Consider the following 21,472-nt stretch of genomic DNA (forward strand, 5'->3'; position numbering starts at 1 on the left):
TACCTTGGCAGGTGGATTCTTAACCACTGCACCACCAGGGAAGCCCTGAAAGCCTTTCTTCTTAAATCAGGAACAAGACAAGGATGTCCACTCTTGCCCTTTTCATTCAATATAGTATTGAAAGTCCTAGCCACAGCAATCAGACAAGAAAAAGAAATAAAAGGCATCGCATCCAAATTGGAAAGGAAATAAAATTGTCACTATTTTCAGATGACATGATACTATATATAGAAAACACTAACACCTCCACCAAAAAACTATTAGAACTAATAAATGAATTCAGTAAAGTTGCAGGATAGAAGCTTAATATACAGAAATCTGTTTTCCTTTTTCTTTTTTTTTTTTTTAGCGGTACGCGGGCTTCTCATTGTTGTGGCCTCTCCCATTGCGGAGCACAGGCTCTGGACGCGCAGGCTCAGCGGCCATGGCTCATGGGCCTAGCAGCTCCGCGGCATGTGGGATCTTCCGGGACCGGGGCACGAACCTGTGTCCCCTGCATCGGCAGGAGGACTCTCAACCACTGCGCCACCAGGGAAGCCCTGTTGTTTTCTTTACACTAATAATGAACTCTTAGAAAAAGAAAGCAAGAAAACAATCCTGTTTAAAAACTGCAATACCTAGGAATAAACTTAACAAAGGAGGTGAAAGACCTATATTCTGAAAACTATAAAACAATGATAAAGGAAATTGAAGATGATACAGAGAAATGGAAAGATAACCTGTGCTCATGGATTGGAAGAATTAATATTGTTAAAATGTCCATACTGGGACTTCCCTGGTGGCACAGAGGTTAAGAATCTGCCTGCCAATGCAGGGGACATGGGTTCGAGCCCTGGTCCGGGAAGATCCCACATGCTGTGGAGCAACTAAGCCCATGCGCTACAACCACTGAGCCTACACTCTAGAGCCTGCAAGCCCCAACTACTGAGCCTGCGTGCCACAACTACTGAAGCCTGTGTGCCTAGAGCCCGTGCTTCACAACAAGAGAAGCCACCGCAATGAGAAGCCCTCCTCACCGCAATGAAGAGTAGCCCCCACTCGCTGCAAATAGAGAAAGCCTGTGAGCAACAACGAAGACCCAACGCAGCCAAAGATAAATAAATAAAAATTAAAAAAAAAAAGTCCATACTACCCAAAGCAATCTATACGGATTTAATACAATCCCTATCAAAATACCCATGACATTTTTCCCATGACATTTTTCACAGAGCTAGAATAAATAATCATAAAATTTATATGGAACCACAAAAGACCCTGAATTGCCAAAGTAATCTTGAGAAAAAAGAACAAAGCAGCTGGAGGTATCACTCTCTCTGACTTCAGACTATATTACAAAGCTACAGTAATCAGAACAGTATGGTACTAGCACAAAAACAGACTCAATGGATCAATGGAACAGAATAGAGATCCCAGAAATAAACCCACACACTTATGGTCAATTAATCTATGACAAAGGAGGCAAAATATACGAAGAAGAAAAGACAGTCTCTTCAAGCAATGGTGCAGGGAAAACTGAACAGCTAAATGTAAAAGAATGAAATTAAAATTACATTTTCTGGGCTTCCCTGGTGGCGCAGTAGTTGGGAGTCCACCTGCCGATGCAGGGGACAAGGGTTCATGCCCCGGTCTGGGAAGATCTCACATGCCGCGGAGTAGCTAGGCCCGTGAGCCATGGCCTCTGAGCCTGTGCATCCGGAGCCTGTGCTCCGCAACGGGAGAGGCCACAACAGTGACAGGCCCGTGTACCGCAAAAAAAAAAAAAAAAAAAAAAATTACATTTTCTCACACCATATATGAAAATAAACTCAAAACAGATTCAAGACCTAAATGTAAAACCTGAAACTGTAAAACTCCTAGAAGCAAACAGAAGCAGAACACTAAGAAATTTTAGCAAAATTTGTTTGGATCTGTCTCCTAAGGCAAAAGAAACAAAAGCAAAAATAATCAAATGGGACCTAAGTAAACTTAAAAGCTTTTGTACAGTAAAGGAAACCACTGACAAAATGAAGACATCCTACTGAATGGAAGAAAATATTTGCAAATGATATGACTGGTAAGGTGTTAATACCAAAATACATAAACAGTTCATACAACTCAATATCAAAAAAAAAACCCCAAAAAAACCCTAACAAAAAAACAACCTGATTAAAAAATGGGCAAAAGACCTGAACAGACATTTTCCCAAAGACATCGCTAATCATCAGAGAAATGCAAATCAAAACCACAATGAGTTATCACCTCACACCCTTCAGAATGGCTCTCATCAAAGTCTACAAATAACAAATGTTGACAAGGATGTGGAGAAAAGGGAAACCTGATACACTGTTGGTGGGAATGTAAATTGGTGCAGCCACTATGGAAAACAGTATGGAGGTTCCTCAAAAAACTAAAAATAGAATTACCATATGACCCAGAAATTCCATTCCTGGGTATATATTTGAAAGAAACAAAAACACTAATTTGAAAGGATACATGCACCCCAATGTTCATAGAAGCATTATTTACAATTGCCAAGATACAGAAGCAACCTAAGTGTCCGTGAACAGATGAATGGATAAAGAAGATAGATACATATATACAATGGTACATTACCCCGCCATAAAAAATAATAAAATTCTGCCATTTGTAACAACGTGGATGGACCTAGAGGGTATTAAGCTTAGTGAAATAAGGCAGACAGAGAAAGACAAATACTCTATGTTATCACTTACATGTGGAATCTAAAAGAATAAAACAATCAAATGTATATAACAAAACAGTAACAGACTCACAGATATAGAGCACAAACTGGTGGTTACCAGTGGGGAGAGTGAAGGGGGAAGGAGCAAGACAGGGGTATGGGATGAAGAGATACAAAATACTATGTATATAATAAATAAGCACTATGTATATAATAAATAAGCAAAAAGGATACAGCACAGGGAAATATAGCCATTGTTTTGTAATAGCTTTAAATGGAGTACAATCTATAAAAATATTGAATCACTATGTTATATACCTGAAACTAATATAATATTATAAATCAACTATACTTTAATTTAAAAAAAAAGAATCTGGACCAAAAAGAGAAAGAAACAAAGGAAGGAAGACAGACACACACCAGTTTTATCAGAGAAGACCTCCCACACCCTCCAGGAGCCACTGAGCCATGTAAACAGCTTTCCTGCCTCCATCTGAGCACTTGGCTGGGACAAAAGTTCCTCTCTCCTCCAAGGTCATTCCTGCAGAGCTCAGCTCCACATGGCACTGAGACACAAACAGGTCCGTTCCATTCCTGCCTGTTCCAACTTCCTTAGTCCATTCTCAACTTGTTCCTCCCAGGGACAGGGGGCCCCACAGTGGCTACCCTAACTGCCCCCCCTCAACACACACACACACGCTGATAACAGAAAACCCAGGCCAGTGTTGTCAAGCCCTCCTCTGGACAGAGTGCTCTGGGGGAGCCATGAGATGACTCAGTGGAGGAAACTCACTGATGGAATCCAGCCCAGGGAGTGGCTACAATTCTCAGCCGTACCAACATGTTGGTCCTTCTCAAATGGGCCCAAGCAAGGGGGAGGGACACCTGTGGGCTCATGGTCTGACTAGAGCCCACTTGGGACCCCTGGGAACCACACAGGTATCAGTCATCATGATATTAAAATGTAAGAACATTATATTCCAGAAATGAACACTTAGTGTTATCACAACCCATTTGCACTTTCTAAACAACTGAGTTACAAAAGCATTTTTTGTTTTGTTTTGGTAAATTGTTTGGAACTGAAAATGTGATTTCCCCACAGAACCAGTCTTATACACGGATTCTATGCAGAGTCTCCAGAGTGACCACAAAAGCCCATTTAACAGGATGTACCTGAAGCATGTAGAGCACGCAGTGCTATTTCTATTTCACTGAGCCGTGCCCCAGATGGAAAGCACACAGACCATGGTCCAGCTTGGGACTCCCAGCGGGCCTCTCTCCCTGCAGGCAGCAGCCATCCACAACAGCAAAAGGGAGAGCATCCTCCTCAGCTCAGGGCAGATTCTGGGCTTTTCTGGGTCACTGACATTGTTGAGAATTTAAGCTTCTCCCCCACTCCTCCCGTACTGATGCATATATGTTCCATACTTATAACTTCAGAGGGCTCCAAATGCCCTGACCGGCTCATAGACCCCTGGTTAAGAGGCCAAGGCAACGAAGGGCTGACTGCGAGGCAGTCACTTTCCCGGCGGGGGGGGCTGTAGAAGAACAACGAGCTGTCCCCACAGGTGTCCAGGCTCAGGTATCCTTCCACGAAGATCCGCATGTCTGGAGTAAATCGGATATCCTAAGGAGGATTCTACTGACTTAACATGACATATATTAAGACTTAAACTTTTTTTGTTGTTTTTGATTCTCACTAAAATAAAAAGAATAAATCACTCTTTGGGGCTTACAGTCAGGAGGCTCTACAATTCTCAAAGGAACCCCCAGGCCTGCCTCCAGGCTGACCGCTCCCTGCCCCGAGATGACCTCCCCCTGCATGAAGAGACACGGAGGAAAGGAAGCTCAGAGGCTCTCCTGCTGATGGAGGGTCTGTCACCCAAGAGTTCGGTCTCCCCTGGAGAGAAGGAAGTGAGCGACCTGAGTGAGAGCCACTCAGCCCAGCAGAGCACAAGGGAGGACGCCCGGGCAGGTCTCAGGAGACCCGGGCTTCAGGCTCCAAGTGGTCTCCATGGCAGGCGGGAAGGGCAGGAAGGGGATGCTTTCCCTGACCACCCTCTCCTCTACCACGTTATGATTGGTGCTGTCAGGCCAGTGCTAGCAGGCCCCACGGTCAAGGTGGGTGGTGGGACTGGGTGGGAGTGGGGGGAAAGAAGAAAAAAAAAGACAAACCCACTCATAGAAAACCACTGTTTCTTTCCAAAATGTCCCAGTCAATGAGGCAGGACCCCTGAAGATGAGAGAGTTCACCTTCATACTTTTGCCAGGCTCAGCCCTTTGATGTCACTGCCCGTTGGGGAAGCAAATAGACTCCACATCGCCTGCCAGCTTCTATCAGTGGCGGGCCAGAGATGGACTCTTAAGACAGAGAATTGGCTCACTGGGAAGAAGAGCTGTGATCGACCCACGATGTCTGCACTGGACACAGGAGGGGTGGCTGGAGGACATGCCAGGAGGTGCCAGATTCTTTGGCTTGTACTCACAGCTCTCTCCTGAACCTCTGGCCCCATCTCCCAGGACTCTGCCAAGTAATAAAAGCGCTCGCTCTGTGCACTGGCCTTCCACACACTATCTCAGCAGCCCCACGAGACACGGCAGGGATCATCAGAAATGACGGCTCTGGAAGACAGTGATAAACTGGGGATCCCAGGGCCACCGCTAAACAAGATGGGATTAGAAGGTAGATCTTCTGGCTGGAGCTGTGACCACATGAGCTGACCTTTTCCCTGAAGTTCTGTCCCCCAGCACCCAGCTCACTTCATCACAGCCCCTGCCCTGATGGATGAGACCTCTCCGTGCAGAGTGTCCATCTGGGCTCTGGCTCCTACTTTGAGTCTCCAGTTCACTCCAGCCCCACGGAACCACCTATTTCTCTTCTACTCACAAAAGACATCTTATTCATATCCTCCTATGGCATTTCATTTTGTAGTGCCCTGTGACTATTATATTGCTGTCTCTTGGTATTTAGGGGCGGCCAGGGCATCTTTTCAAATCATAAATCATATCACATTCCCTTGGTCAAAACTTTCCAATGGCTCCCATCACAAGTGGATCGAAATCCAAACTCCTTCTCACAGCCACAAGTCCCACACCATCGGACTTTCCTACCCTCCAACCTCAACTCAGGCCATCTCCGTCCTGTCCTCTACTCTGCAGCCTGTGGCCTCTTTCTGCTTTCCTATCTCACCAAGCTCATTTCTACCCCCATGGCTCTTATCGGGCTGTTTGCCTGGAACACGATCTTCCCTCAGGTCTCTGCGTGGCTGATCACTTCACATCATGCAGGCTTTAGTTCAAATTTCTCTTCTTCAGAGAAATTCCCTGACCACCTAACCCCAAGAAGCCTCAACCCATCACACTCACTTCCAATAGCCTTATTTTCTTGACTGTACTCAAAACAGCTGGAGTAATCTGCTTACTTGAAACTTCCAATCCCCCAAGTGGATGTAAGCTCTCTACAGGCTTGGATGTCCGTCTCACTCACCACTGTGGATGGCATCCCACACACTTTGTGAATGAATGAACCTCATGGCTGTGTTGTTCAGGTTATATCTGTGCACACAAAGTTTAACTGAACTAAATCTTTTTGGGGCAAAAGTCACACCAAATAGTTGCTAGTTTAACTAAACATCTCTACTTACTAAAACTAGCAGCCAAGCCAGTTACTATGTGCATACCCTCCTCCCCACACCACCATTTATACACTTTCCCTGCTCCTTACTAGGTCTGGAAAATATCTTTGGAAATGTCCAACATCTCTGGATGTTGTTCTGAAGTTACCATACATTCCCAAGAGTTCTCCTGATAGCGTTATGGTTTTCACTACTAACATCAATTCCCTCTGCTCCCTAGACAAGACACTAAGGCTAAGCAATAAACCTCTGTAAACAGAGTTCATGAGGAGGAGACCAGCCAGGCCCCAAGGAGGAGAGAGGTCTGGCGGAGCAAACGCCTTCCTCGCTGGCACCCGCCTGTCCTGGGGAAGTGACTGAGCAGTGACTGCCTTGACCCCAGCCTCCGGGCCTGGCCTTCAGGCTATCCTGGCAGTGTGGGCTGCAGGAGAGCCAGAGGAGAGCCAAGCAGGAGCAGAACTCCAGCCCACTGCGTTTTACTGTCCTGACTGTGATTTGATGGGCCATTAAGTTTTACTGCCGAACTTCCTTGTTGGGTTTTTATCAGCTGTGTAAGTGCACTTACACTGACTTTCATGACCTGGCAAAGAGGCTGCCCGTCAGTTCCTTGACCATACTCTTTTCTGGCAGTGGGAATGTTGGCCTCCTGTCAATCCCAAACCTTCAGATTCCTCTGGATTCCGTTAACTTCAGCTACACCTATGATTTTATTGCAGGCCAGCTATGGAGACTCTCCTGGCTCCTGGAACCAGAATTTTCCAGGAGACCAGATGACTTTGGAACGCTCCCTAGTACCTGGTTCTCAAGAGGAGCCTGGATTTTCCTACCCACATTCCTGCTTCCTTGCCTGGACCTTGGCTTGGGCATGCCAGGGAGGTGGGGCTCCTACAGATGCTAGCAGAAACAATGATGCTGTAACATTGTGATGGGCCCCCCAGAAACCTCTGGGCTCTTTCAAGGCTTCCTGCTGTATACACACCAAAGCTGACTTGTAGACACTCAGACACTCTGCGGCAGACACACACTGATGAATGCCTCATCTACCACGCAGCCCTCTTCTTGCACAAAGAGAAAGTTGGGATTTTTTTTTCTTCCTTTACGTTAGTGTAAAATGTAGATAACAAGCTTTAAAATTTTTTCTTCCAGGCTTCTACCCTAAGGAAATAATCTGACATGTGGACAAATATTTATGCATGAAAATGCTCTCTGCAGCCTGATTTATAGTGGGGAAATACAGTAAACAACTCAAACCCTCAACATTATGGTGTCGGTTAGGTAATTTATGGTGCCATTATATAATGGAATATTATGTGACCACAAAAAGTATGTACAAATAAGCATTTTTAATAACATAAGAAAATACTTACAAGATAACGTTAAGAAAAATGTAAAGGAAAAAAGAACTTAACGAATGAAATGAATTACCTTCCTCCCACGTGGCACAACAAACAAATGAAAAATCCAGATGAATTAAACAAAATGAGAAAAACAAAAATATTATCACAAAATGCAGGGCACTATTTTTATATCCCGGATGTCAGGATGGGAAAAGGCAGGCTTGCATAGGGCTTGGTGATGAGGCTGTGGCCTCTAGAACTTGGGTTTTAATCCTGGCTCTACCTTTTTGGCTATGTGACCTTTCGCAACCTTCTCAACCTCTTGGTGCCTCCCTTTCCTAACCTGTAAAATGGGGATAATCACGATATCCACTTCACAGGATTTGCTGTGAAGATTAAACGAGTTAATATATGGAAAGTGCTTCAAACAATGCCTGATCCACAGCAAGTGCTCAATAAACATTCTAGCTTTTATTTGACTACAAAAATGTAGTGCTCTTTTTTAAGTTTTTGTTTTTGATGTGGACCATTTTTAAAGTCTTTATTGAATTTGTTACAATATTGTTTCGGTTTCATGTTTTTGGTTTTTTTGGCCACGAGGCACATGGGATCTTAGCTCCCCGACCAGGGCTTGAACCCGCACACCCCTGCGTTGGAAGGTGAAGTCTCAACCACTGGACCGCCAGGGAAGTCCCGAAAATGTAATGTTTTTGTACACTGAAAGGCAGCATAAAGAAAGTTAAAGTAAGCAACAGACTAACAGAGAACATCTGGAACACAGAAAATAGATAAAGATTAATATCCATAAGTATGGAGCTCTAGGTCAAGAAGAAAAAGACAACCCAGTAGAAAAATCGGCAAAGGGAATGAACAGGTGGTTCACAGAAGAAACATGTAAGGCTGATTACCACATGAAGAGATGCTCACCTCCCCTGGAAGCCAGGGAGCCGTGGACAAGTTGCCCCTTTGCCCTTTTTAGCAGGAATGTAGACAGCTGATAGCATCCACGACTGGCGGGGATGCAGGCTCCGCCATCACTGCCAGGTGTGGTGAGCCCTTTCTGGAGGGAAGTCGGCAGGTATCTATCAAGGCTCAAGCACACTTACCCCAGGGCCCAGCACCTTCCCTTCTGGGAGGCTAACATGCCTAAACATTTAGACATGCTCCCAAATACATATGTTTACAAATGTTCACTGCATTGTTTGAACAAAGACTGGAAATAGATGTCTATGACGGGGATGGTTTAAAATCTATGGCATATGTAAACTATAAAATACTATTTGTTAGTTTAAAAGATTGAGGTAGATTTATATGCTAACATCTACATTTACACAAAATTATCTTTAAGACCTACTTACTGATAAGTGAAAAAAATGCAAATCACAGAAAAATGGATAAGAAATGATCCCTGTTGTTTAGGTAGAAGTACAGGAGGAGAAGGATAACCAACTGTCAGCACCGGTCAAACCTGGGAAGGGAGACCGGGTGCGGAGGGGACTTTCACTGTTTACACCGTATTCTTATGCATCCCTTGAACCTTGCACTGCCAATAACAGGAATGTTGTTAATATTGTTCTTAAATTATTTGTGTAATTAAAAAATAAAAGTGGTAGCACAAAGGAGTTTTACAGCAAGATGGTTACACAAATCTACACGTGTTAGGAAAACAAATCAATTTAACTTTATGGTAATTAAAAAAAAAAAGTTAAAAACGAGGGAATAATAAAAGAAAATGCCACTAGAAAGAATGATGACAAAAAATGGAAAGTGGTTCCTACCTATGGGATTATAGGTAGTTTTTTTCCTTAATCATTTATATTTCTCTGTGCCGTCTACATTTTCTACAGAGATTATATATTACTTGGAAATAAGACATAAATGAAGTAAGAAGCAGAAATTCTGGAGTCTGACAGGGACCTGCTGCCGAATCCAGAGAGGCAGCCCAGCCCTGGAAGGCAGGCCAGGCCCTGTGGCCTCCAGCACACACCTGCTGCTGGGAGTTATGGCAAAGGAAACATCTCATCCCAGGCGGCCCGTTGCCAAGGAAAGGGGCAGAGCTGTGGACGGGCCGCCGTAGCCCTGGGGACGGGGCAGCAAGGGTGCCCTGGTGCCCCAGCAGCTTCTTCTTAGGCCCCTGTCGGCCCCGTCAGCACCCACATGGGAGAGACAGGCTGCTCCTCAGGGTCCCCCTTCCTGGGAGCCCCACTTTGTCCCTTCTACCTCCCCACACGAGTGACACTCACTCGGCTGGGGGTGGGGTGGTGTCATTACAGCATCATGTCCTTCTGGGCCTAACGCAGGGCTGCAGGTACACGGAGAGGGAGGAGCAGGTAGACATTACTGCAGCAAAACGGACAGTGACAAGAGAAGACAAGTTAACAACGTACAGTGACTCTTCTTGTTCAGAATGCTGCAGAAAGAAACAAAAGTCACCACGGGGCGGTGGCCGCTGGTGTCCTGCTGCCTCGCCCTCTTCGGACACCACTTAGTGCTCTGTGGGATCAGGGGGCCAGGCCTGGGGCCGCGGCCTCCCCCATCCACTCAGGGCCCCGCGCCGAGGGCCAGATGGACGGCAGAGGGGCCCGGGCTCTGTCCTCGCACTGCATGGTGCTCATGGCCCTCTAGGAGGCTACTGCTCGCATCACACTGTCCTTCCCAGGAGGCCCAGGATGCTGGACAGTGGGCTCTGGAGGGCACATCTGCCTGCGAATCTTGGCTCCCCCTGCTCCCTTGGTGTGAGCGGGGCCAGGACTGGAGCTCACGTACGTGGAGGCCCCCGCACTGTGCTGGGGGGCTGAGCTTATCTGTCCAATGACAACTCAGGCACCAGGAGTACAGGCTGCAGAAGAATCTGTGTGGGGTTTCTAAGGGACTCCAGCTGGGAGGGGAGGGGAGGAAAGGCTGAGATGGGAATTAAAGTGGCAGGAAAGCTGGAAAAGAGGGTAAAGAAGCAGGGGGCCAATGGAGATATTTACTAATATGCAACAACCAGCGGCCCAGGTGCCTTTCCTGCCAAGAACCGAGGAGTGCGGCTCCTCCGAAGGCACCCAAAGAAGGTTCCAGGCAAGTGGGACCCGGAAAGAAACGAACACTGAGCACTTTCTCTATACAGAAATAACACTGCAAAGAGAGACCATGGCTCTTTCTGGGAGTCTGTATCAGGAATAATGTTAATCCTCTTCTCTATATTTTCCTATATTATCCCTTTATAAAACATACATGCACTCTTTTTTAATTATCAAAATGTTATCAAGATAAATTCAGCTTTTTAGTTTGAGCTCCACTATTTCAGTCTGCGGGGATCTTTTAAAATCTTAATACAATTGTTCGATATTTTAACTAGCTTCCTTTTTCCAACTCTAACCCTTGCAGATTTGAAAGTTTGCCTTGCTTTTTATAGTTTCAACAGAACTGCTTATAAAAAAACAAGTACCACCCTCTAGACAGAACCAGGCCAGACTCACAGTCACAGAGCACCAAGGGGATGGTCCCCTCATGGTGGCCTCATCCTGCCCGGTTCTCCCTACTGCACTTAGGAAAACAACAACTCATTTTTGATAAAAGAAAGACACACTAATTCATCAACTTAGCAATCCTATCCCAAGAAACAAACCAAGCACATGTGGCAATCCTTAGTAGAATCTATGATCTTCTATGTTGATAGATCCCAACTTGTTTTCCTAGGTCTCCAAAATGGTCTGTTTCTTAACCACTCCCTATTTGGTCTGGGATCGGCACCTGTAACACTGTAATTTCCGGAATTCACATTTTATTAGCTTGGGAAACATGAGCCAGCACTGCCAGTCTCTGGCCTCCTGACATTTGTCCTTTTCTCTAGGTCCCTCAAACACCACAAAAGTGGTTTTCTGATCAGTGTGGGCTCTCGGGAACACTCCGGCACGAGATGCCCAGCTAGGCAGCTAAGAGGGCCCTGCTGTCAGTTCACCCCTCCTGGGCTCAGATTCCTCTCTAAACCAGGTACAGTCCATCCCTTCTAAAGCCCACACTCCTAGATAAAGGAGGAGGACTGTGTAGAGATTATTTAATGCAAAGCCACTCCCATCAGATGGGAATTTAAACAGGCAGTTCTTCAGGGAGCTTCACCTCGGGCTTTTGCCCTAATCCCTCTGACTCTGCCAATCCAGCAGAAATAAACACACACACAACACACACACACACACACACACACACACACAGAGGCAAAGCCAGGGGGCTGACAGACACCTCATCAGAGAATGCAGGGTCCCTAACAGGCAGACACCCACCAATAGAAGGCTCAGATATTTCCATTTCCTAAATTTCAATCGGAACCCTCTCAACAAGGGTAGTGTACTCATTAACAATGACTAATGGTGACAACAAAAGCTGCCATCTGGTTTCTACATTAAGCCCTTACTCTATACCCATAGGTGACTTGGATTGGGGGAGTGATGATCATTCTGGTTCAGAGAGCGAGGAGGGTGCATTATAAGGGGAGGGGGCAGGGAAGAACTCTATAGCCAGGCTCTGGGGCCCAGACCCTGCAAGCATCAGGTACTACAATGGATTGCTTACAACCTAAGAGTACAAGAAAGAACACAGACCAAAATTTTTGCGGGTCTGCAACCAGGGTTCTATAAAGAAAGGGCTTAATGAACAATTATTAAACAATCCCAATCTATCAGGTACATGTTGTTAGGATTCATCAAAGGGGATACGTACTCTTCATGCTGTGATGCATAAACCACAAAGCACTGCTCAAACCACTCTGCGCTCTTCCAGGAGCCAGACGGCTCTCTCAACATGAACTGGAAGCACTGACACACAGCTGGGAAGTTCCCGGGGGGAACTGAAAACAGTGAGCTGGTATCTGCTTCTATTGCTGGGACAGGGACGCAGGCAGGGTGAGTTCAGCTCTGGATCCAGCATGATTCCCTGCAAGACTTGCTTCCATCAGCAACTCTGAGACTGGCCGGGAGAGCACAGCTCAGCAGGGAGAGCACTGCAGTGCTGCCTGGCAGGCATTCATCAGGTACCTTCAACCACAGGGATGCCCTCACTGAGCCCTTGCAGGGCTGGGCGTGATGTGCTCCTAAGGCCCTCTCTGTCATTGCCCCTAATTAGGAGGCCCTTTGAAACTTCGTGTTTTGGGTTTTTTTTTTAGGTTTTGGGGGGTCATTTTTCTAGAAATTCAGAAGAAGAAAGGCCAAAAATAATTTTCCTTTGGATTCTCTTAAGAATTTGGCACTTATAAGAAAGGAGGACTTGGGGAAATCCCCAATAGTGGTATATGAACAATTCCTGATTAACCAAACCCATGTGATACTACAGGGGAAGCGGAAGACAGGAAGGCCAGGGCTCAGCAGTACAGGACTCACAGAGCAGTGCCATTTCTCCGTGCAATAGTCTCCTTGTCTGTAAAGTGGGGCTAATCATATTTGCTTTGCAGCACTGTGGGTAAGATAAAAGGACATGACCCTGCGGGCAGCCACTTGGCCACCATAAGGCAATACACAACGAATAGCGTAAGGATCTCTGTGACAAAGATGATTAATAAAGTATTCTCTCACTAAAGATGCCTCTGTGGACTGGGCAATTATGACACTGATCCATGAAGTAGTTCTTTTTGCTTTTCTTCCCTCTTACCCACCATCACTGGGCCCAAGAGCTGGCAAGAAGCTATGAGAGAGGAGCAACCCCCACACATGCACTCTGTCCCAGGGTGCTGGGGACCCACCCTTCTTCACCCATCAGGATGGGCCCACCTTTCCCAGGAGCTGCTCCCTGGAACTCTGTGCCCAGGGGCTGTCATCCTCTTGCTCACCTTTCCGGAAGCAGCCTTCTCCCTCTCAGAAACGAATGACAATCAATTTTCCATTCTCCATGGGAATGGGGAGGACACTGGCCTAGAAAACTCCTGAGCTACAGGGCTTTTCAGCCAATACTGCAAACACATTTTACAGCATTCACATGTTTTCCTTCCTTGATCCACAAAGGCTGCTTCAGGCTGTGACGGACGCCAGCTGAAGCAGAAAGAAGCTGTTCTAGATGCTGCGGGGTCTGAGGCTCCAGCCCTGGCCTCACTGTGCCCTTGCAACTACTGGGCAAGATTCGGGCCCTCTTGGGGCCTCAGTTTCCCCACCTGTAAGTTGAGGGATGATTGCCGTCCTAGGTAATATCTAAAGGCTCAGAGCGGCGCCCGCCCTGCAGCGCCCGAGGGAGGGAGGCTGTGGCAGAGAGGAGCAAGGTTCCACTCACATGGGGCGTGGAACAGGACGAGCACAGAGGAGTGTTCCTTCACAAACTGGTCAAAGTCTTCATCGGTCAGGTGATAAACGGAGCCGCCCTCATCTGCCCAGGGAGTCTCGGGGACCTGGGGCTGTGGCGGCTGTGGACTGGAAGACCAAAAACAGGCAGAGCTCAGAGCACGCGCCGGGGCCCGCGCAGCCCTTACCCCCAGCGGCTCGCACAGCCTGCTTCAGGGGCGCACCGCGACCCACCGGAGGAGCGGAGCAGGACTCCTCAGCCCTGCCCACCTCCACCGTCCCCTCAGAGCCCAGAGATGCTCAGCTGATAGCCTGTGGCAAACAGTGGCTTCAGCTGCAGCTCTCTGGGAAGATCAAGAAACCTCACTTCCTCCCTAGAATCGGGGGTGTTCGTTAGTATCTCAAGCTCTTTCAAACTTTCAGCCAACTGGCGAGAAAAAACAGCAACAGCAAAGAGTGACCTTTGGCAAAGTTAACTGTTGTGCTGCGTGGTGCCCACAGGGCGGGGAGCGGGAGTTAGAGGGGAGGGGTGGTGGTGAGGAGGAAAGGCAGAGGCTAGGTGTCTGAGAAAGACCAAATACCCGGGAAGGGCTGGGGGCCGGGGAGGCGGGTGCAGGGCGTTCACCGACCAGGGTGGGAGGAGGGTCGTAATGAGGAAGAGTGGGGCCCAGGGGAACAAGGCACCCTAACTATGACAGCATCCAGGCTACATCACGAACCCTTCCTAGAGACTGGAACAAAGTTATCTGGTTCTCCAGAGGCAGAACGCTGGAGCAGAAAGGGCCAGGCTCAGAGGTCAGTCCAAATCCGCGCTCTGCCACCACGAGCTGCAAAACCTCAGGCTGGTGCTTAACCTCCCTGGAGCCTGCCTCCACTTGGGACAGCCATGTGCTGACATCTATGTCACCAGCTGTTGTGACGGGGGAGGCTCACAGCCGCCCTCTCTTGCTCCAAAGTTGAGGATAAGGCTGCTAGTGACACAAACTCCCTGATGCTTTATGAACACCTTTGCCAGAGCACCGTAATCGCTACTTTGAAAAAACACTTTAGGATGACAAATGTGAAAAGACAACCATTGTTTCCTGCCTTTGAGAGCTTACAGTAGAAAAAAAGTGTAAAGTTCCAGCAGCCAGGGCTGAGAATTCATGAGACCAATGTTGCCCACGCAATGGAATCTGCAACCCTCCCATGCAGCTGACACAGTGGAACCTGCCAGCCCCACCCCACGGCAGAATCTGGGTCTGACGGCACCTTCAGAAGCCCTCTCTGGTGCTTTGGACGAGGCCCCACTGGTGGCTTCAGCCACCCTGGTCTGAAGCAATGGGAAGTGGCAGGGAGAGGGCAAACCACTCTGAGCCCGTGCACATCCAATGTCAGGTAGCGCTGATGGCAAAATCAAGCTTTAGAATGCATCACCAGCCAGACAATGGTCCCAGACCAACACCAAGAAACCTAGGTTCCAAAACCTCGGCTCAAAACACCAATCCCTGAAAACATCACCAACTCCACTTCAGGGAATCTATCTTTCCAATACACCTGGACACATGCAAAATTACATACATTCCAAGGTATTCATTGTAGATGATTTGTCATAGCAAAGACTAGAAGAACCCAGTGTCCCTTGGTAGGTAAACTGTAGTCCTTCTGCACGATGGAGGGCTGAGCGTGGTAAAGGAGGACAAAGAAGCTCCCCTACACTCTGATGTGGGTAGACTGCTGGGATATACACAACAGGCCATAATGTGCTAACTTCTGCATAAAATAGAGAGAGATAAAAAATACTTATTCATGTTTGCGTGTTATCTGCATAAGGACTAATTAAAGTTGTTACCTCTAAGGGGTAGGAGGGAGAATAGGATGAAGGAACCAGATAAAAGGAAAACTTCAATGTATAATTTTTAAGTATCCTTAAAAAAATTATTTTAATTATGTGAAAGGAATCTATTCTAAAATTAAAATAATTTTTAAAAATCCAGCAAGACTATACACACAGAATGGAGAAGCCATGCCTCAGCAGCAGTACAAGCATATGAAAGTGCCTGAGAAATTTCTAGTTAAACATGGAGGACATACTCCAAAACCACTAAAATAACAGTACAAGAGTTTAAAAAAAAAAAAAAGTATGAACCCACAAGAGCCAAAAGAACAAGGAAGACAACAGCAAAGAGAGAAAAAGAGGTCAGTGCAAATTTAGAAGCTAGAAAACCGACTTAGCAAAAAACTTCTGCCTTTCTTAGAGGGTGGAAACTTGAGGTGCTGGGTGCTCAGAGGGGGCAGGGGCCCAAGAACCACCCTAATATGCAAAGGCTCCGAAGGACCAGGAGGACCCCCTTAAAGCAGGGCTGTGGCCTGGGGCTGAATGGGAGGCCCTCAGATCCTGTCAGTCTCCCCAGCAGCCAGGTGGGTGCCCCTCTCCCACTCAGTGGACAGCAGGAAGTTTGCTTTCTGGAGAGGCCTGCAGAGCTGGGCACAGCAGTAAGAGGGCACTATCACTGAACTATGCTTTTTACTGTCTCTCTCCTTAAAGAATGGGGCTCCCTCTAGATTATCTCTCTACCTCCTACGCCTAACACAAAGCAGATACCCAATAAACTCTTTTTGAATCAACAAGGGAATGAGAGAAGAATAGTTGAAGGAACTGGAGGTGTCTAACCAGGAGAAGAGGAGACATGGGGAACACAACAGCTGACTTCAAACATTTCAGACTGCACTGGGAAGAAAAACTAAGATTTATTTTCTATGGCTCCATAAAGGAGAACCAACACCAAGTGGAAGCTCCAGAGAAAGAAACTTTAGCTCAACAGAACTAAGACTGTTCTATCTACAACAGATAAGAGAGAAAGAGCCGGACTGGGAGTCAGAAGACCTGGCTTTGAGTCCTGTTTCCTCCACCTTCCAGCTCTAGGGGCTTAGGCAACCAGCCTGACTTAAAACATCTACAAGGCAGTATATTTGTAGGCCCTTCTTCATCTGCCTTGCAGGTACATCTAGACAGATAATGGACATGAATGTATGAAGTACTACCCAAATGTTCCTAGATATCATTCATAACCTCAATAAGAATCATTCAAACAGGAGTGGACACCCTCAAAATGAGTCGAGGCCCTGTCCTCTGAGGTGTTTAAGCGGGATGGAGTAACTACATCTGTCCTAGAGGTAACACAACACTGAAAGGGAATTAATTGCTGGGGGCAGATTCACTGACTTTCACATTCCCTTCCAATCCTGCAACTCTGACTTCCCAGGTTCTCCAGGACTGGGAAGTTCACACAAAGCACATCCTTGCCTGAGGCAGGTACACATGCCATTGATAAGAAGATGCAACTCAAAACATGACAAGTCAAGAACGCTTTGTGTTTGTTTTCAGTCCACTTCTGGTTAGTATAAAAATACACAGGCAGAAATGGGTAGCTAGGTCAAAATGGACTGCTACTTCTGCACCCTCTACCTGCCAAGCCCAACTGAGTAGCAGGAAATCTGCAGAGAGTGGAATGAGAAACGCAGCTGCCAGAAGCACAAAAGGGCACACTGCCAGGATCATCACATCTACCCCAGGGCCCTGGGGCACTCCGACACCAGGGATGCCCTGCCTGGCCCACTCGCCAGTCACATGTCAGAGAGCAGGATCTGGCTCTTCTCTCCTGTGCTTCTGAAAGTCATCTAGAGCAGCGGCCCCAACCTTTTTGGCACCAGGGAGCGGTTTTGTGGAAGACAATTTTTCCACGATGGGAAAAATTGGGGGTGGGGGTGGGGGATGGTTCAGGCAGTAACGCAAGCGATGGGGAGCCGCAGATGAAGCTTCGCTCGCTGGCCCGCCACTCACCTCCTGCTGTGCGGCCCGGTTCCTAACAGTTCGCGGACCACTACCGATCCACGGCCCGGGGGTTGGGGACCCCTGATCTAGGGAATTAGCAAGGCTGGATCCACCCTCATCCTTCTACATTTGGTGACCATAAGCCATGAGTAGCCAATGCAGAGGCCCAAGGAAGAAGTGCAGGGAAGCAGGAGAGGTAGGATCACTGCTACACACCCACCAGGATTTGGTGGAAACCTGGTGAAGACTTAAAACACCTGGCACCAGGAAAACACACACATGCACACACACACACATGCACACACACACACATGCACACACACACACACGCACACACACACACACACACACGCACGCACACGCACACAGCTGGGTATATGTTTGGGGGGGAATCTAGAAGGAAATTTGCCAAATATCACCACACGTTATCTTTGGGTAGTGGAGTAAGGGGGCCACTTTTCCCCTTGTTTAACTAAATATTTAAGTTTTTCAATAATGATATAGCTCACTGATAGCCTTAAAATCAGAAAAGACTTTTTAAAAAATTAAGCTAGCTGGCAGCACAGTGACATTGCTAGATCTTGCTGAGGCATGAGATGAGGCAGCTCACTGGGGGTCCTTGAGGAAGTCGCCTCCCTGCCCCCGGCTGTGCTGGGGGAGTGGGCTATGGTCATGCCTTTGGAGGAGCGGCCCCCATGTGTGCACCTCCAGCACAGGGACCACAGGTGGTTGGGTGGCTCCAGAGGTGTTGCCCGGGGGGACCCGGATGCTGTCTTCCCTTCCCCGGAGTTACCCCACCAACCTCAGCCGCCTGGAGACTGGAGACCCAGGGTGAACCAAAAGCTGCTAACAAGGTCTCCTGCCCATGGGGGTGAGGAGAGGGAGGAAGGTGGAGGTGGGAAGTGGGGAGGGCCAGCCCAGGACAGGAATCAGGAGGCAGCCCTGGGGGTAGGAGTGGGGCCCGGGACAGAGTCTGGTGGAGGAGCTGCGATGGGCCTGGGTAGGGTGGGGGACGGAGTGGCAGAGTCCAGTGGGGAGATAATACCCCGTCTCAGAAAAGCCACTGACGTGCTCCCCTGGTCCAGGGCTAGCATGCAATTCTGAACACTTTCTAAAAAAAAAAAAAAATAAACCTCATCCTTCCAAGAAGATACGAGTGTATTTTGAAGCCAGAAAAGGTTAGAGAAGGGGGAGGGAAGCAGGTTTTATGCTCTGGTGACAAATGAGACTGCCATTTGTTGAAACCTTCTCCCAAAGCAGAGCGAGATATGTCTGGCTGAAGGAGAGGACATGCTTATTATCAAGTGAAAAATGAAAACAGGGGTGCGAAGGCCCAGGTTAAGACAATGAGTACAGGATAATGGGGAGCTGCCTTCCTGGGCAGGGGCTGGAAATGAGGTAATAGATGGAGACAGAGATGTGAAAATGCTTCCAAGAAATAAAGGACACCATGCAAACATGGTTCTGCCACGGTGTTTTATCTCCTGGGCCCCTGGGAACCCACAGAACAGAAGATTGAGAGTTTCAACCTTTAGAATCAAACAGTTTGTTGTGGGTTTTGGGGTATTTTTTTTTGGTACAAAATTTATCTTCCTTTCCCATTCTGAAAATACACATTTTCAACCTCATTGCTTTGGATAGCTAATTCTTTAACCCTGTGCCCCTGTGGTAATGATGTCAATAAATATCCACCGTGCTGGCAGCTGGGGAAAGGGCAGAGGCTCCGGCCAGAACTCGGGGGAGCTGCTGCCTGGGGCCAACCCTGTAACTGCCAGCAGCAGTTACAGAAGTAGAAAGAAGAAGCCAGGAAGCGGAATTTTGCTGAATAATACGTAAGGAGGCATAGGGAGAGAAAACGGGAAAGACAGTGGACAACGAACTTGATTCAGAGGACTGCTTCCACTTGGCCCTTCTGTTTGTCAGCTGCAGGAGCTTGGACGAGCTACTTCATCACTCTGCTTAGTTACCTCATTCATGAAATAAGGGTGGGTAATAATAATATCTTCCTTATGGGGCTGTTCTGAGGATTCCATGAGACATAAAGTGCTTAGAACAGGGTCAGCCACAACGTGGAGCTCCCAAAATGCTCCAAAATGCTGTTCTTATTCTAAGCACTGTGCACAAATAACCACACACTGGCAGTGACTGGCAAGTGCCAGGCCGGTGACAGGCAGAGCCCAGAGCAGGTGAGTGTTCCGGGGTGGGCTTCAGGAGAGCTCCGGCCACAGAGAAGGTGTTGGGGAGACAGACTCCCCATCCAACACACCAGTCAGGGTCCAAGCATCACGCAAAAGTCACACACCTAGCATGGGGGGGCGGGGGACTCCAGGTGCACGGGAGGTTTGGGTTATAAGGATCTAATCACATTATAAACAGGACCACAGGTTGCTATGAAGCAGCTCCGCGGGGCTGCATGGTGAACGGCAAAGCAGTCTGCAAATCTAAGGCATGAGGACACTTCTTAGCTTCATGGCACATAATACAAAGTGTTATGTTTGAAATGAGTGTTCCACTGCCTGACAACTCTATTTTCAGAGACTTGCAGCGGAACCTCTCTCAAACCTGCCGTCCTGGGTGAGAAATACTTCTAGCCATCAGGTAGACTAAGGGGAAAAAAACCTATCTGAAATGCAGTCATCACGACCAGTCACGTGAAATCCTCCCGACTCGCACATTCTGCACGCACAGATCCCCACCCTCACCTAGATGCAGCCCACAGACAGTTGCGTGGGCAGCACAAAATGGTCCTTTCTTTCCTCATTCTCTTCCCAACCACCAGCCGGAGCCCTGTGACCAGGGACACCCTGGGGCCCGGCAGATGCCCCTCCCCCTCTGGGTACCCTCCCCCCCCACCACCAAGGCAAACGCCAACTTACTTCTTCAGCCACTCCACAATGTCCTCAGCTGTGGACCCATAGCTGTCGTACTGGAACAGAAACCGTCCTTTCCTGTGAAACATGAGGAGACACCGTGGGCTCAGCCAGGGAGGCAAACGCCGTCATGGAGGGGAGCGAGCGTCAGCACAGAAGCAAGGGACTTACTCGAAATAGCAGATGGTGGGGTAGCCGCGCACGCTGTACTCCTCCTTGATGTTTTCAAATTCCGAGGAGTAGACGTTCATCCCGGCCAGCACCTGGGAGCAAAGGGAGAACAGACCTGTCCACTCTCCGCCCACAGACACCCTCACCTTGTCCATGCCTGCCCAGCTGTCCCACCAGAAACAGATGATGGAGATGAAGCCTCACAGTCTGACGCACAGCCCAGGGCAGCCGGGGAGCAAGGCTAGCCAAGCCAGCTGGGAACGATGCCCGAGTGCTCTGGAAGAAGCAGTCATCTGGGCCCGAGGGCTGCCCCCCACACAGGCATTCCCTTCTGCCTGCCCTGTGGGAAAAACCATCCCAGAGCAAAACAAAGTTCTGAGGGTTGAAGAAGAAACCTGGCCTTGTTACCAAGGTCAACCAGGTCCTAGAGCGGGTTCACTGCCACCCAAGTACATATTATGCCTTTTCTCTGCCCATGTCAACTAAGGTTGTACTCTTCTCCCAAGTTATGGAATCACCACTGAGCCACTCTACCACTCTAAGGCACCCTTGGACACCTTCCTGGATACCTCAGTCTGTCCACCCCGGCTTCATGTGCAATATTCTCAGATCTCACAGTTAATGTGGCCAAGGAGGTTGCATGGTTCTCATGACCATCCGCCTGCCTAACTCTCCTCCCTCTAAACCCTGTGAGGCCTCCTGTGGGTGACCATCCCCTAC

The 21,472-nt window shown here is 48.0% G+C and overlaps 1 protein-coding gene across 1 annotated transcript in view; it reads right to left on the reverse strand.

The window, feature by feature from the left end:
* The window catches only part of PDIA5 (protein disulfide isomerase family A member 5), a 91,349-nt gene that overhangs the window by 17,905 nt on the left and 51,972 nt on the right, over positions 1-21,472 (reverse strand). The window contains exons 9-11 of the mRNA XM_007109053.4: positions 20,753-20,844; positions 20,588-20,659; positions 13,890-14,026 (exon numbers count right to left, since the gene is read on the reverse strand). Of these exons, the coding sequence (XP_007109115.2) occupies positions 13,890-14,026; positions 20,588-20,659; positions 20,753-20,844 (301 nt within the window). The remainder of the gene's footprint in view (positions 1-13,889; positions 14,027-20,587; positions 20,660-20,752; positions 20,845-21,472) is intronic.

The sequence above is a fragment of the Physeter macrocephalus genome, chromosome 1, assembly GCF_002837175.3.
Source record: "Physeter macrocephalus isolate SW-GA chromosome 1, ASM283717v5, whole genome shotgun sequence".
In the NCBI taxonomy this organism is placed as follows: domain Eukaryota; kingdom Metazoa; phylum Chordata; class Mammalia; order Artiodactyla; family Physeteridae; genus Physeter; species Physeter macrocephalus.